The 17,702-nt window shown below is 43.6% G+C and overlaps 1 protein-coding gene across 1 annotated transcript in view; it reads left to right on the top strand.

Annotated features, from left to right (window-relative positions):
* LOC126272293 (uncharacterized) overlaps positions 1-17,702 on the top strand; it is a 432,354-nt gene that overhangs the window by 218,066 nt on the left and 196,586 nt on the right. Inside the window, exon 2 of the mRNA XM_049975057.1 lies at positions 15,931-16,093. Within this exon, the coding sequence (XP_049831014.1) occupies positions 15,931-16,093 (163 nt within the window). The remainder of the gene's footprint in view (positions 1-15,930; positions 16,094-17,702) is intronic.

Below are 17,702 nucleotides of genomic sequence, written 5' to 3' on the forward strand. Positions count from 1 at the left end.
GTCACCAGTGGCCATCTTCAGATCTGCAGAAAACCATTGGAAATGAAATACAGCTAACGGACGGACTACATTTAAAAAAAAAAATGTCATAACGAAAACGAAAAATTATTACTTTCATGGATATGGAAACATGCGGTTAAAATATGATGACAAATACCACTCTTATAACGTGTCATAATATAATAAAGCCATACTAGTATCATCACAAAATATGCACAAAAGCAGCTTAACACTGTCGTAAATTTTCAAAATGTGGTGTACATCAGGTCAGAGTGTCAATAGCGTTACTGAAACTTCCTGGCAGATTAAAACTGCGTGCCTGAACGAGGCTCGAACTCAGGACCTTTGCCTTTCGCGGGCAAGTGCTCTACCAACTGAGCTACCCAAACACGATTCACGGCCCGTCCTCACAGCTTTAATTCCGCCAGTACCTAGTCTCCTATTTCATTCTAGAATAGCGTTACTGTTAATAACAAACTGCAATACACTAGCCACAACATATGTTTGTATCATTATATCGTGAGATGTCGCTTCTGTAAGACTCCATATATTCTTCAATTATGAAATTGTACAATGTGCAATAATTGAAGTTACAATAGTTACTTCCGAAGTAGCCTTGCCAAATATATAAGATATTACAGGGATAAAATGAAATAATTAAATGTACTAAGAAAGTTAAAGTTAATTTTTTTAAAAGGAAATGGTTAAGTGATAATACACGCCATTTTAAGGGTTTCCAATTCATTTAAGATTTTTAAGTTCAATAGAACTTATGGAGTACATAATGATTACATTTGCAGACCAATAGCACAAGCGGTTTTGAGGTACCAGGTATCGTGTAGCCGGCGTTCAGGCGCTGACTCTGGCGTCCAGTCGATGGTATAGACGGCGAATACTGCTCTGGGATACGCTATGCCGCGCATGCTCGAGTTCTTCACGTATTTCAGTAAGAGTTATTCGTTGACGAGTTCCACAGCCCACTTCTCGTCCCGTCACATGCCGTATGTGCTCGATTCAGGATAAGTCCCGAGATTGCGCTGGCCAGGAAAGTTTCTGTACGTCTTGCAGAGCACGTTGAGTTTCTACATCTACATCTACATCCATACTCCGCAAGCCACCTGACGGTGTGTGGCGGAGGGTACCCTGAGTACCTCTATCGGTTCTCCCTTCTATTCCAGTCTCGTATTGTACGTTTCACGGACAGTGTGTGGGTAGGCATTATCCTGTTGGAATAACACATCATCTTCTTTTTCCAAGAACAGTAAAAGAACGGGTCTGGCAACATTCTGCACGTATGGAGCGCTTACTAGAGTCTCCCCCCCCCCTCCCCCCCCCCCCCCCCCAGAAACACCAAAGGCGTACGACGGTTGCAGCTTACCACATCCCAGACCATAAGACCTGGAGTGGGGCCTATGTGTGTTGGATGAATGCACTCTACGAGACAGCACTGACCAGGTCTACGTCCTACTTGCAATCTATCATCACTTGCGTGCAGGCAGAATGTGCTTTACAAAATAGTTAATGCTTTTGTGGCCACTTGTTGGCAAACTGCCTATTGGCTTCTGTCTTGGGTTCTTCGGTCGACGTTCATCTAATGATTTTACTGACGTTTCGCCAGCAAGAGTGGCTGGCATTGTCAAAACTTCACCCTCCATTGCCGGTGGTGAACTGGAGCCGAGCTTGCCTGCGCAGACTACATGTATCTGGCGCGCCAACGTCCGAGGGCTTCTCTGCGGTCATTTCCGGTACGGTTCTCCTCTTGCTACCTGCGACGGCCGTTCGCTGCAGTACGGGAAGCCAGGATCAGTTTACCTTAAGGCTTTCCTCTTTTTTTCTTTGTCGATCTAAGACACTCTTTTGATCTTCTTTGTCGGTTTGAAAATCGTCTTCACGCCATGTTTGCGGAATGTACGGCCCATTCTGTCCGTCACTCTGGGAATGTATGGCAGAAAGACCGTACCCGACATTTCTTTTTCTGATTCATTACTTCGCCGAGTGTTTGGCTCTGTTACACTTCTAATATAATTTCTGGTGTAGCCATTGCTCCTCAGAACACTTTCTAGGTGTTTACATTTCGCGAATGAGGTTCTGCGGCTCACGTATTCCTCCTGCACCTCAGACGCGAAAAAGAAAAAAAAAGGACCCACTTGCAATGTCGGGAATATACCGTATACCATGCACATGCGGAAAAGTTCAATAAGCGACAGTGCAGGTTGGGGCAGGTGGAGAAATCAGCTGTGGCAGAGCACGCACTGAGTGAGACCGACCACGTAATAAAATTCGCCGACACGGAAGTTCTGGCTCTAGAGGAGAACTACCACTCGCTTGTTCAGGGAAGCTGTAGAAATACAAAAACAGTTTCAACAAGGAAGAGGAAAGCCTTAAGGTAAACGGATCCTGGCTTCTCGTGCTGCAGCGAACGACCGTCACAGGTAGCAAGAGGAGAGCCGCACCGGAAATGACTGCAGAGTAGCCCTCGGACGTTGGCGCGCCAGGTACATATAGTCTGCGGCCGCGAGCTCGGCTCCAGTTCACCACCGGCAATGAAGGGTGAAGCTTTGATAATGCCAGCCACTCGTGCTGGCGAAACGTCAGTAAAATCATTAGATGAGCGTCGGCCGAAGAACCCGAGACAGAAGCCAATAGGCAGTTTGTCAGAATGTGCTTTCTTCGCTGAAGACCATGGCACTCCATTCAAATCTTTCCAATGATCCTCTGACGGCACCAGTCGGGTTGTGCACGTTGATGTTGTGGTGTGAGTGGAAGACGGGTTAGAGGTGTGAAGCCGGTAGTAACATTGCTAATAACCAGTTCGCAACAGTTCGTGCCCTCTTATATGTGCTGTGGTAGCTGTACGATCTACCACTGCTGCCCTTACAATACAACGATCCTGGCCGGCGCCTGTGCTACCCTCGTCTACGAGTGTGGAAATTCTCACGTGACCACTGATACCAGCACCGTTGCACAACTGACACAACACGTCCATTTTATTTGGCAGGACCACCCCGCCACTCCGTAGGTCACAGTTTGACTCCTTTCAAACTCGCTTATTTGGCTGTAGGACATGTGCGTCCCCGTGACATGGTCGCCTGTTTGCTTCACACGTTTGCGCCACACTGAGCCTTCTGGCAGCAAGCATTCCCTGTTTTAAAGGGCAAACACAGATGGCGCTCTGGTAGCTACGTCGCTGCGCCATCTGTTGGCGGACAACCTTGAAAACTTCAGTTGAAACTTCCGGGCTGAGAGGCCGTCGTCGATGTATAAAATTTCCACCTAACGTTTCGTCTCCATCAGCGGGAGACATCTTCTGAAGTCTTCTGGCTACTGCCACTGAGGCTCACGGTACTCTTGCGTTTATAGAGCGCATAGAGGGCACAAACATTCGTCAAATGATGCCGGCGGTATGCCTGTCTTTGGAAGGCGTCGTCATTCTCGATTAAGAGTAATCTTCAGACCCACCAAGACACTCCCTAGCAACATATGGGGTATGCAAGATTCCATGCAGTTGTGGACAAGTATATATTGGAACAACGAAAAGAAGTGTAAACACCCGCTTAGCCGAATATAAAAGAAACTGTCGCTTAGGACATATCGAAAAATCTGCCGTAGCTGAGCATGTTTTACGAGATGGGAACTACGAAATTAAATTTAATGAGGCAAGCGTTCTAGCACGAAGATGCCATTATCATGCGCACATGTATAGAGAAGCAATAGAGATTCACAAACACTATAACAATTTTAATAGAAAAGAGGAAGTTTTAATGTTAGACAAAATATGGATGTCGATGTTGCGCCAGCAGAATGACAGTCGATTACTCTTAATCGAAAATTATGACGCCTTCCAAAGATAGCCATACAGTCGGCATCACGTGACGAATGGTGGTGCCCTCTATGCGCTGTATAAATGCGAGAGTACCTGGAGCCTCAGTGGCAGTAGCCTGCCGACCTCAGAAGATGTCTCCCGCAGATGGAGACGAAACGTTAGGTGGAAAATTTATAGATCTACCACGGCCTCTCAGCCCGGAAGTTTCAACTGAAGACAACATCGGCCGTGAAAGCCTACATTGTATTAACTTTGAAACCATTATCAATATGTCTAATATCCCTCAGGTAACATATCACTTCATAGGATGAAAATCCATGTCGTCCTTGCAGATGTACAATTTTTTTTCGGCATTGTATGTGATTCTGAGTCGCTTTTGTGGTCATTTTAGACAAAACTAACAACATACATAAGAAGAAGTTTATTGATCTAATAAAATAAATTATAGGCGACGCAATAACAAGGGAATGAAACAAAAATGACGAAAATAAAAGACTAAAGTAAATACTCAGAATGCAGTACAGACGATAAGACGGAGGAAGTTCTCTCTACGACGGCCGCCAAAATATTGGGCGCCGTTCATATGAAGCGTTCAAGTTGACCTCACGTTCCGTGACCAACTTCACAGAAGAAAACTTGAAATCTAGGGCATGCACGGCCTGAGCCCAAAGGCTTTCCAGCTTCAGCTGTATCGATAGCTCAGGGTGTAAAACATAAACCCGAGAACATAATGAAACAGGTATGAGAAAGAATCATCCAATTTGGCACGTCTATATTTCTGAAACTAATAAATATATACAATGAATCCTGTTTTTTGATGAACGGGGAACTCAAAAAGTTTTTTTTCATACCTTTACAAAACTGGTTCAAATGGCTCTGAGCACTATGGGACTTAACATCTGAGGTCATCAGTCCCTTAGACTTAGAACCATTTAAACCCAACTAACCTAAGCACATCAGACACATCCATGCCCGAGGCTGGATTCGAACCTGCGACTGTAGCAGTCGCGCGGTTCCGGACTGAAGCGCCTAGAACCGCTAAGCCACTGCGGCCGGCCTCATACCGTCACATAGGTGTTCAATATGCCCCCTTGATTTGCACGGCATATGTCAGTGCGGTACTAAAATTGATCCCACACCGTAGCGAAACATATCTTGAGTTACAGCTTCCACAGCTGCTGTTACGCGATGTCTCAGTTCATTCACTGTTGTTGGTAACGGAGGCACATAAATCTTGACCATGAATGCCAGTAATGTAAGGCTGATTCATTTGGTCCAGTTCGACCGCTTCATCGGTCAGTAATTCTTTGATTTAAAAATTCCCGCACTTCCAGATGCCAGTGTGGCGGTGTCCCATTCTGTTGGTAAATGAAGTGGTTCGAATCAGTCTCTAAAACTGTGGAAAAAGAAAGTTCTCAAGCATATCGAGATATGTGCTTCATGCAACAGTGTTATAGTCAAAGAAAAATGGAGCGTACACCTTTTCCCGTGAAACTGCACAAAACACATTAAATTTTGGAGAGTTCCCTCTCATGTTGTACAACTTCACGTGGTTGTTCCGTAACCCATATTCTCACATTGTGACGGTACACCTTTCCATTTAAATGAAATGTTGCCTCGTCACTAAACACTAAGCTTGGAAGAAGACTGTCATTATCCATCTTGTCAAGAACGAAATTGCAGATCTCCACACGTTGTTGTTTGTCATCTTCACGAAGAGTGTGCAGTAGCTGAATTTTGCATGGTTTCATGTGTAAACGTCGAAACAACACACGCCAGACGGACATCGGGGGCATGTTGGGCTATCGAGCTACACGGCGAACGGATTTCTGCGGACTCCTTGTGGAACTATGGCGGATGCGTTCGATGTCTGTGTCAGACACTTGGGGACGGCCCGGCGATTTCCCTTTACGCAGACAATCTGCTTCTCGAAATTGTTCATACCATCGTCTAATGCTCCGAGCTGAAGAGGATTCACACCATACCTAGTACGAAAGTGACGCTGGGCAGTTATTACTGACCTGCTCTTTGCAAAACGTAGAACACAAAACACTTTCTGGTGTCCCAACACAATTTTTAGTAGAACTGAAGTGGGCGCACACTGCTGCTATATAGCGGGAACCACATAAAACTCGAGAGTTTTCTGTTTACAACAGGACATTGTACACGCACATATTTTAAATAATAGAATAGTTATGATTTTTTGTAAATAGGATGATTCTTTTTGATACGCCCTGTATGTGTTACTACTGACTGGTGCTGCCGTTCGTCATATGGTTACGTTTCAGTGCAGTGCAAGTTTAATTCTAATATTAAATCCAGGAGAGGACAGCTATGATAGAGGCCTACATTTGTTCTCAGTAGTCTGAAGAAGAACTTCAGGTATTCGTAGAAAAATTTCCGAATGCCACTGAGAGTACTATATACGATACAGTTAAAAAAATAGCGTACAACAGGTTCAGTTTCAAATGCAAAAAGAAATGGGCAACCTTCCGTCAGGACTCAACAGGCCATTGCAAACAGTGAATGGAGAATTACCATCCAGTCCAAAACATTCAGTACGCAAGTTATCCCAACAATCCGGTGTGAAATGCACATCTAAAATTCTGCATGAGTTAAAAAATTGAACCAAATCTAGTTAGAATCGTACAGGGTCTGAAAGAGACAGACAAACCAAAACGCATTGACTGTTGCAATTGGATTGTCGAAAACACTGTTGATGTACAGATAGACCCGATATCATATCTCATGTCAGACGAGACGTGATTTCATTTTTTCCGACCATGTTAATTCTCATAAAAGCAGATATTGATCGGCGAGGAATCCTACAGGCGCACACAAGTATCCATCTTAAAAGCTATACTGGCTTCATAAATTGAACTATGACATTACTTCTGAATGACGCGGTTTTTCCAGACAAATACCACGACACTGAATATAGACGGTGGTTATAAGAGTGTATATTATCAAACCAGCAATGTGATTACTGGTCGCCGACGGTGCACCCTCGTAATAAAATTACCGAATTTTGAAAGAGATTTGGCTAAGGAGCATGGTATGAAACCGGTATTTGCAACTTCCTCATGCCGGCGCTAGATATTTCTCCAGTATTTGTAACGCATTCTGCCTCAGTGTCATGTCAGAGGTTCTGCAATATATCAACTGAGTTATAGGAGATGGTTGATTGAGAAGGATCACAAACAGTAGTAGATGGTGCGCTGATTGAGGTCGTAAGGTGTGTACATTAGCTTATCAGATCTCTACGCTTTCGGTAGAAATGATGTCTATGATTTGGAAACAAGTCTTTCGTTTCAACCTCATACCTGCGTTGTATCTGATGGAGAAGTCCTTTTTGATTACAGCCACTATACTTCTGGCTTCTCATATCTCGAAACGAGTCACCGTCCTCGAACCTCTCTGCTACAGTAAAATTCCATCGTGGTTTTAGGTAGTCACTAAGCATCTTGCAACTGCCCCTCAGACTCTGCACTACCTTCCCTGCAGCTTTGCGCATGTGATCTGTCTAATGTAAGTTGGAACTGAGTAGAAGTTAGAGAAAACTATATCTTGCCTCTTCTGCAAACCGTGTAGAAGTAGATTAAGCTGAGTTGCTGCGAGACGATTGTGTTGTGACCATTCGATGGAAACGGGAACATACTGTCGTAGCTCCACCAACTATGCATGATGTCTGAGGGCAGTGCAAAATGAAGCCTGCTCCTACAACACGAGGTAATATAAAAGACAGCATGGGAACTGGGGAAGGATGTGGATTCTGCTAGTGTGGTGCTTCTCCAAACTACAAACAGATACTACAAATCCATGTCTTTCAGAATCCACTCACGTCTATCACCCCAACATTCTGTCATCGTTATTCTGTACCATCCAACAGAGAAAAGTTACGAACTATAAAAGTACCACTAACTTCATCCTGTAGAGAAGATTTGTAGCACATTTCTCTCCTCCAATACATCGAAAACATATACCGCATGTGTGCCGGCGTAGAGCACATGTGACGATCCTATTAACTATACAGGTATATATCCACTGCACAGACCAGATAAAGTTTCATCACCTGTTCTGTAGGATGGCGACCGTATTCCTATATTGTAATTTGCAAGAGGCACGTCCTATGACCCTGTGTCGTTGTTAGAAACATTGTTTCTTTCTGCTGTAACATGCTTTATGCACTGCCATACATTTCGTTTTTCCGCCACGATTTCGAGGTCTGTATCAGGTTCTAAACTGGCATTAACATGTTATATTCTATTGCGTCTCGCAGAAAACTAGACATCGCACAGTGTACATCATGTTGTTACTGTTGAGACCATAATACACCACACACACTGGATGATTTTAAATAAAAGACAGTTACAGCATAAGGAAACTGGAAGAGTTTGGCAGCATTGTGGAGAGTTTCCAAACTGCAGTCCAAAGGTGATTGACGACCTTTATATTTACACTCATCTGTCACAGTGACAGAATAGATGATGGCTTTGCAAATGGCTCTAAGCACTATGGGACTAAACATCTGAGGTCATCAGTCCCCTAGACTCCGAACTACCTAAACCTAACTAACCTAAGGATATCGCACACATCCGTGCCTGAGGCAGGATTCGATCCTGCGACCGCAGAAGCAGTGCGGTTCCAGACGATAGCTCTACATTCCATTTCAACTGATTACTCATATTTCAGTCATGTAAGAGATCACTGTTTCGGTGCTAGCTATCCCCAGAGGGTGTTGCACCTCCATCAAAACTCTTTCTCCAACTCAACAAGCGATGCCAGCCAATCATTATGTGGTAACCAACAGCGTGCCAGTGGATGGATGGGATGGAAAAGACACCGTCGATGTACCGTCGTAATAAGCATCACAGTTGATGGTGCGAACAATTTTTGCAACTTTACACAATTTCAACGCCGACCAATGATGCGACAGCATGTTTCCCAGTTTCAGTATCATAGCTAAACTGCCCTGTCTCTACTTCGCAAGTATCATTGCGAATGTAGATAGATGACTGTGCAGTACGTCCATTCATTGTTAATTCCAGAAAACACACACCATCAAAGTATACCAGATAGTGCTCTACATATTTCTAGCACCTCGAGCATAGTGCATAATTTACGATCTATCTCTATGCGGATGGGAGTCATAGAGCATTCTCGCAGTCTTATGATAAAATTAGAGACTGAAACACCCCCTCGCACTGTCTTTGACCAGTCCACCCTGCAGAACCGTTACAGATTTATTCTGCACCTGACCAGAAGTAGACCGCTACATTCTGCGTATCGTGAATGAATGGACCTTGCCGAGTCCTCGCTCGTCCAAGTGCACAAGATTTCTCCAGATGCATCCACGTCGAGGAGGTTAGTACTCCTTATCGATGTATAGAAACAGATTTGAAAGTGTTGAGATGGTTAAGAAGAACAAGAAACGGGTGATTTTTATGCGTGATAGAACTCCTGAAGGTGGAGTTTGAAGCATTTTACGTAAATCAACTACGCTATCAATTTTAAAGTATTATTCTAGTGTCTGGGATCAATACCAGAAGGGTACTGGTAAGATAGAACATAAACACACGCATTCCTAAGGCTACACGGTACTGCACTTAAAACAGGCTATAATGTTAGATCGCTTGATTCTGCGACTTATCAATCGTGTGGAATGCAGCGCTGTTAATATTCAAATGTAAGAAATATATTTCTAGTGCATGATGTACATCCTTCTTGTAGGTTTCTCTACCATAAAGTTTAGTAACAAACTGTAAAACGAAAAAACTATTTTCTTAAAACAGCGACTCTATGTGATACATGCACAATGTAGCTCTCCAGAGATGTATAGCATCCACTGTTCACATCCGATCACGATTCAGAAATTATATTGCCCATATCAGTCCTATATAAAATGATCGTTAGAAATGGGGAATACCTCTTACAAGGAAACAGATAAACGTATAGTAGTTGTCCGACATGTGAAATTACACGTCATGCCGCCACTAACTCTGTAAACAGCACATCCGTCAAGCATATGTAAGCACAGGGATTGCAGTGTCTCACAAACACCTATTGCTAAATTAGAATCATCTTAGTTTTTGCTGTTTTTCACCGTAATTATGCAAAAGACGCGAATGGATTATCGTAAATAGGAGACTGTTAATTGCCGCACGGGATTAGCCGAGCGGTATTAGGCGCTGCAGTAATGCACTGTGCGGCTGGTCCCGGCGGAGGTTCGAGTCCTCCCTCGGGCATGGGCGTGTCTGTTTGTCCTTAGGATAATTTAAGTTAAGTAGTGTGTAAGCTTAGGGACTGATGACCTTAGCATTTAAGATTTCACACACGTTTCAACAGACTGTTAATCGATTTTTGGCAGGATAAGGTGTTCTTGCTAAGCAGTGGATGGTTGGGTGACACGGGAAAACAGTTGAAAGTAGGTAGTCGAAGGTATAGCGACCCCTTTTTCGTACCTATATGTTTGTGTACAACGATAGACTGTCTAAAGAGGTTAAGCTAAAACTGTAAAGATATATAATAAATTTATATGTCAGATCACAAGTCCAGGAATGAACAAAGATATTGGTAACCACATTATAGACATTATAAAGTGTCCAGGCATGCGAGTATTAAAAACTTTTAGGTCTTCCGTGGCTACACAGCATGGCATTATCGCGCTGGAGGCTACAATATACAACTATAGAGTGGATAGTCTATTCGACCCTGTGCAAGGGTGTTTTCATGTGTTAGACACCAATAAACATCATTTACAATGTGTTCCACTTTACTCTGTGCCACTTGCTTCCATGTGGCGTCAATGAACGGGTGGCTTACAGAATAATTGTTGCGTTGTGTTTAATAACAATCTGCAATAAGAATAATCGAAAATTGATAGGTGTACAAGCAAGTCTTCCAGATCCTCCAGACAGAGAAAAACTTATCAGCTATGTTATGACTGCATACAGTTTTAATTATCTATCTATAAACTATGTGGAGATTCTTAACTCTGACTCGAATAAAGACAATATAAGTATTATACAGAAGTGTTATGTTAAAGCAGGAGAAACTTATTTTTCTCAGTCTAGAACACTGTTCTCCACAATACCGTCCGATATAGATATTGCGGAATTGGGCCTGGTTGACATGGGCAACGTTACTCCACAAGTACTAAGAAAAAGAGTAAATGCATCACTCAGACTTAAACCATTTCCCATTAAAGAAATTACAGATTTAAGTACAGTTAATGTGTTACGTTCATGGAAAAGGAAACTGGAAATGAAAGACACTGAAGTAAAGAAAAGAAAACTAGACTATGCATAGAAGGCAACAGATGTGCAGGCCAGGTTTACGTATGATTTAAACACAGTGTATGGAGAAACCTAGCTACTTTATAAATGATAGAGCACAGCAGTTAGTCGCCCTTTTTTCAGGTTTTATTACGCAAATCCAGAATTCGGTTAGCACCTAGCCATTACCAATGCACAATTTTTTAAACTGGATGAATGGGAACTTACATAGATCGAGTTTTAAAAAATAATGCATTGATAATGGCTAGGCCATAGCCGAAATCTCGATCTGCGTAATAAAGCCTGAAAAGAAAAAGAAGACGACTGGTTGCTGCGCTCTATCATTTATAAATTACATAACAATCGCTGAATACACCCACTTTCCTAATGGAAGGTAACGTGATGAAATCTAGCTACGACTGGGGAATACAAAAAGATGGTGTTTACTGTAAAGAGCAGTGGTAAATGGCCTTATTTTGGAATACTGGCAGAAAACGACGGACTGGAGCATGTTTACTATGTTAAGGAACACACGAAAAATCTGTTTATCAAACTCCATGCCTCCTTAGGGATGCTTAAAAAGGATGGATGCATTGTATCGAAATGTGGTCAGCTCGATGTCATACACTTAGCAACAGAATAGCCGTTTGCAGAGCTTAAAACCAACGGAATAACAATCTTTAATAGCAATTCGTTTGCAAATGTTGTACACTTTAAGTTCTATACCGAAATACCGCAATAATGTGCAGCAGAAGAACTTGCAGCTTAGGAAATAAGAGGAAAAATTATAGTCCCCAAATGCTCTCGTCTATAACTGCCAGAAGGAACAGAACTAATTGTTAAAACCCTGAAAGAGGTAGCTTACCGGAAATAATTAGATATATACTGGAATTCGAAAACGTACCTTCCCTGTATTTGTCAAATTACTGGCTGGAGAAAGAAATAGATGATTCAGATGTGAATTTAAGTTATAAGTTAAAAATTAAACTGGATACTGTTAAAGCTACACCTACCAAAATTAAGGAAGGAGTTGTTTTCTGTACGTATATGCAAAAGTTAATAAAGATTTATTAATACAATATTTGCTTGTCTTATTTGCTAATCTACCAAAATTCCTAAGATATTTCCTATATACAATTATTTTCCTATGTACAATGATACATGGGCATGTATTTCGGTTGTGAAAAGTGGATAGTCGGATGATCTTGAAAAGTAGTTGAAACTAGGTAATTGAAAGTATAGTTACCCCCTTTTCGTACCTATATGATTGTAACCCGACTACAAAAAAAAAAAAAAAAAAAAAAAAAACACACACAAAAACAAACATTACTCGCCATGCAAGGTGACACTCATGATCAATTTAATTTCGAAGTAACGAGGACATTCTGCGGTGATCGATAGTTTTCGAGTCAAAATAGTCGAAGTTTTATTTCCTGATTTTACGCAGGGTGGGTATGTCTCAGCCGATCATATGTGATTGGTGGCGGCACACTTCACTGGACGTCACAAAATAATGAGATGCGAGTGCAGTCGAACGTAAAAACCTATACCGGTTTTGCTCATAAAACTAAATGAAAATGGGCTTTGTCTACATTCATGGAAAGAGGACATTTATTATCGTCACGAATGTTTTTTTTTCTTTTTTTAATAGTTGGTTTACTATAGGACTGGAGTTGACGTTAAATACTCCAGCGCAGAACGGCGGACGACGTCCCTACAAGACCGTGCCTTTACCTCGGTCCCAGCTGGACCATTCTCCGGAATTTTGCTGTTGTTCCAAAGGGCTCCAGTCATTCCGAAAAATACTTTTAACAGATTGCAAGAAAGAGTTGTTAACATTAAACGAAAGTGTTTTCATTCGCAGAACGAGAGGCCTATTGGAGTGTAGGGGACCTGCCTAGTCTGTGCCAGGTCGTCACCACAGGTGCACCCCCCTATCCATTAGGGGCGGCTGTATCACTATACTTTAGACGAACAAGATGCATTCTGGGTAGCCGTTCTTTTATCTCCTATTGTTAAGTTGATTATACGTGCTTTTGTGTCGGTGAAGGACCATCGATTCAGGGCCAGCACGTCTCGCGAGGCTGTTGGCAGAGTAGCTCCCTCCCCCCGTCCAGTGAGGAACTGAGAGAGGGAAGGAGCGGGTGCATAGGGCCTCGATTTTTGGCAATTTGTCATTGTACATCGAGGAGAATGCAAGTTCATCTACCACCACCTCTGAAGTCTTTTAGGACGACGATTTTCCCCACTACATGTGTTGCATTATGACCCATTCCTTACGAGTGCTGGTTTTTTCATCACAATTTCGAAGTGTAATTAGAACTGTGACGCATTGGTTTGGCGTGTATTGGTTTCAATTACCTGGGCTGCAGTATGTTTTTTTGAGCAAGCATTTGTAGCAAACTGTGACATCAAACAGCGATAGGTACTGTATGCTTACAGGAAATACACTTTTTAAACTCCTCTCTGTCCAACACCAGCATGTCATCAGTTGAACATATTTCCCGCCAAAAATAATAACGATACTACCTTACACCCCAGCCTTTTTCCTGGCAGCTTGCAGGTGTAGGGTAGAGTTTGCGTGTTTCTGTCGCTGGTTTCCCAGCAGGATAACAGCAGTTGTATGGTATTGTCAGTTTTTGCGGCGTATTGCGTTTTTTGGCGTCCTGGTGTAGCACTATGCATATAGTTGTGCAATTAGGCCTGATCTTTGTGATTAATTACGTAATTCGGATCAATATTTGCTTCAGATTCCCGACCAAAATAAATAAAGTACACTAACCTAACCTTCTGCATTTAAACAGTTTCCATGTGTTGGGGGTGCACTTGGGCTCTCCATCCAAGAGCACTAGGCTTCTAGTCCCAGAAATGGCACTGCCATTTTTAATTTTCTGTCAATTCCAAGCACCTCTGGTAGTTTAATTGTGTTAGTGGGGTGCAGGCTTTCTGCCCAGAAGGACTAGGGTTCGAGTCTCAGAAAGGGGGACTGCCAATTTTTACTCTCTCGTCAATTCCCAGGTGGGTCTGGGAAGGGATGTCACCACAGCCCTGGGACAGAGAAATTCCCGCCAAAATTCGAAATTCCTGCCAATAGGGTAGGTTGGCGGCAGGGGGGGGGAGGGGGAGGAGGGGACTGGGGCACACGTGCAGCTGAAAAAACACGTGTCGTCATGCAGGGTTGGGCGTGGTCGGGGGCGGGGGTGGGCGGGCGTGGTCGGGGGTGTAGGTGATTAATTGATCAATTTAATTAATTTGCATATCAGTTTGATATCAAAAGTGTCCTGACACCCTCACTACACTACTACTTAGGCTACTCGAGCATGATTCATGTCCGACCCAAGCTTTCATATGTTGTGAAGCACGAGTCTATAACTTATATTCGTACATCCATTATGTACATTCTTATACAGGGGAGAAAGTCGCTTGGCCAGTGTCGTCAGATAAATATGCCTGTGTTCTTCTGAATTATGATTCAGTGTTCTGGTCATCCATTTTAGCCGGATTCTACAGTTTTTCATAGTTTGAAGAATCCGATTCCTGTGTAAGGTGTCGTATAATTGCCTAAAATCAATGTAAAACTGATGCAGTTGCTTGTTGTATTGATATAATTTCTCTAGCACTTGTCTCATTAAAAACGTGAAGTGCATTGTGGATCGATTTCTCCTAAACCCATCCTGATAAACCCCCAGTGTCCTTTCCAACCGGTAGTCTAGTCAATAGGTAAAATTCTACTTAACACCTTATACCTTGCCAGCCGGTGTGGCCGAGCTGTTCTTGGCGCTTCAGTCTGGAACTGCGCTACCGGTACGGTCGCAGGTTCGAATCCTGCCTCGGGCATGGAAGTGTGTGATGTCTTTAGATTAGTTAGGTTTAAGTACTTCTAAGTTCTAGGGGACTGATGACCTCAGATGGTTCAAATGGCTCTGAGCACTGTGGGACTTAACTGCTGAGGTCATCAGTCCCCTGGAACTTAGAACTACCTAAACCTAACTAACCTAAGGACGTTACACACATCGAGGCAGGATTTGAACCTACGACCTTAGTGGTCGCTCGATTCCAGACTGTAGCGCCTAGAACCGCTCCACCACTCGGGCCGGCGACCTCAGAAGTTAAATACCATAGTGCTCAGAGCCATTCGAACAATTTTTGAACCTTATACTTTGAATCTAAGGGAATAATCCCGTGCTAATTGCTACACCCGGCCTCATCACATTTCTTATGTATATATGAATGCTTGATGTCTGTTCTTTCTGACATATACAAAAGAACACACTATGCATTCATAAAACTGATTTGCCTCGATGGACAATGGATCCACAACCTGCACAGCGAGTGCACGATTACGTTCTACTTCCAGTGGGAATCTAAAATTGGAGAACATGGACGAGGGCTGCAGATATGAGGCGCTGGGTGGGAGTGTGAGTCGGCCGGAGAGAGTGCCGAGATAGTCCATGCATTTGCGATAAACACTGTGTCCGGACAGCGCAGTGGTTAACGGAACTGCCTAGCAACCAGGAGGTGCCACGTTCGACGCCCAGTTTGGCACACATTTGTACTCATCGCCACTGATTCCGTATGAATTCCCGATGCAGCTGTTGTCATCTATTCCTTCGCATTCCTTTACTTTCTCCCCCCTCCAACTTCAGTTTACATATCTTGTATGCAGATTGTAGATTATTCCCACACTTCTATCCTTACAAGTTTTTTCTTTATACACATATCCCTTATTTATTCGTTAACAACCTTCACCCCCCCCCCCCCCCCTACCAGCCCAATCTCCTTTCCACACATGGAGCTTTGGTACTGAGTGTGTTGTTTGTGCGGCTGTTGCAGAGCGATGCTGAGCGGCGTGATCATGGTGGTGTTCCTGGTGTGCTACTGCTGCCACCGCAACATGCGCAAGGGGGCGCCGGAGCGCGCCAGCCAGCAGTACCAGTGGGCCGGCGACCAGGAGCTGCCAGAGCTGCCGCTGGAGGTCTTCACCGTGGACGGGCTGGTGAGTGTCGCCACATACCTACCATCCAGCGAGTCAAATGGCTCCGCACTGAGACCAACCTCGTCATATGTGGGGAACTCAGATGGACTGAAGTGGCTCGACTCATCCATTTGGGTTTCCAGTCTATCTAAATTCCGCAGACCCACCGAGCTGCAGGCCGGGGTGGCTGAAACGGTTCTAGGTGCTACAGTCTGGAGGCGCGCGACCGCTACGATCGCACGTTCGAATCCTGCCTCAGGCATGGATGTGTGTGATGTCCTTAGGGTAGTTAGGTTTAAGTAGTTCTAAGTTCTAGGGGACTGATGACCTCGTAAGTTAAGTCCATAGTGCTCAGAGCCATTTGAACCATTTTAACCACTGAGCTGAGCATCTGCCTTCCCGTGTTTGCGGATACTACCGTGAAATCTATCTAATTGTGGAATGGATTTTTCACACTGTTGCCAAGCGTTCGCTGATATGAAAGTTGGTGCCAGGTTAAAACTATGAGCTGGACCATGTCTCAAGGGACATTTGTCTTTTGTGGACCTTTCGTAGAGCACTTTTCGGCGAAAGGCAAATGTCCCGAGTTCGAGTTCTGGTCCTGAATACAGTTTTAATCTAAAAAAATGGCTCTGAGCACTATGGGACTCAACTGCTGTGGTCATCAGTCCCCTAGAACTTAGAACTACTTAAACCTAACTAACCTAAGGACATCACACACATCCATGCCCGAGGCAGGATTCGAACCTGCGACCGTAGTAGTCTCACGGCTCCGGACTGCGCGCCTAGAACCGCGAGACCACCGCGGCCGGCACAGTTTTAATCTGCCAGGAAGTGTCTTATCACCTCCCACTCTGGTGCAGACTGAAAATTTCATTCTGGAAACATCCCCCAAGCTGTGGCTAAGCCATGTCTCAGCAATATCCTTTCATCCAGGAGCGACAGTCCACCAAGATCCGCAGAACAGCTTCTGTGAAGTTTGGAAGGTACTGGTGGAAGTAAAGCTGTGTGAACTCGTCGTGAGTCATGCTTGGGTAGCTCAGTTGGTAGAGCACTTGTCTGCGACTTGCAAAGACTCCGTCTGGCACACAGTTTTAATCTGCCACGAAATTCCATCGAACTGTTTCTCCACACACAGCGTGTTTGGCTCAGTACGAAGGTTAACTGGTTCATTATTGTGTGGCAGCTTTTGGAATACGTTTAGTTAAAACAGTCACAACTGCCTAACAGTATCATAATACCAGTTAATAACGATAACATATGAAGCTTGTGTTGCACAACTATGCTAAGGGTACTTTACTTTTCTTCTAGTCTTAACATTATTGATCCATTTCATAACCATCAAGTGAATACAGTCAGTAACTATTCCCCTTCATACTATAAAAGTTGCACCCACAATGTGTACAGCATTGTGTAATACATTTTATTTATGTGTTCATATCAGAAGCAAATAATGATAAAATACGAAGCTCATTACATAACGGAACTTAATGACAAAACGTATAAAACACATCACTGTTCGTCCAGAATTTTGCCATGTCATGAGCAGCGGGGGTCGCTGACATCACGTTATCCATCGTGCATCGCAAAGGACATGTGCTACTGATCATGAAGTGGGCTGCAGTTTGAC

This window comes from Schistocerca gregaria, chromosome 5 (assembly GCF_023897955.1).
Source record: "Schistocerca gregaria isolate iqSchGreg1 chromosome 5, iqSchGreg1.2, whole genome shotgun sequence".
In the NCBI taxonomy this organism is placed as follows: Eukaryota; Metazoa; Arthropoda; class Insecta; order Orthoptera; family Acrididae; genus Schistocerca; species Schistocerca gregaria.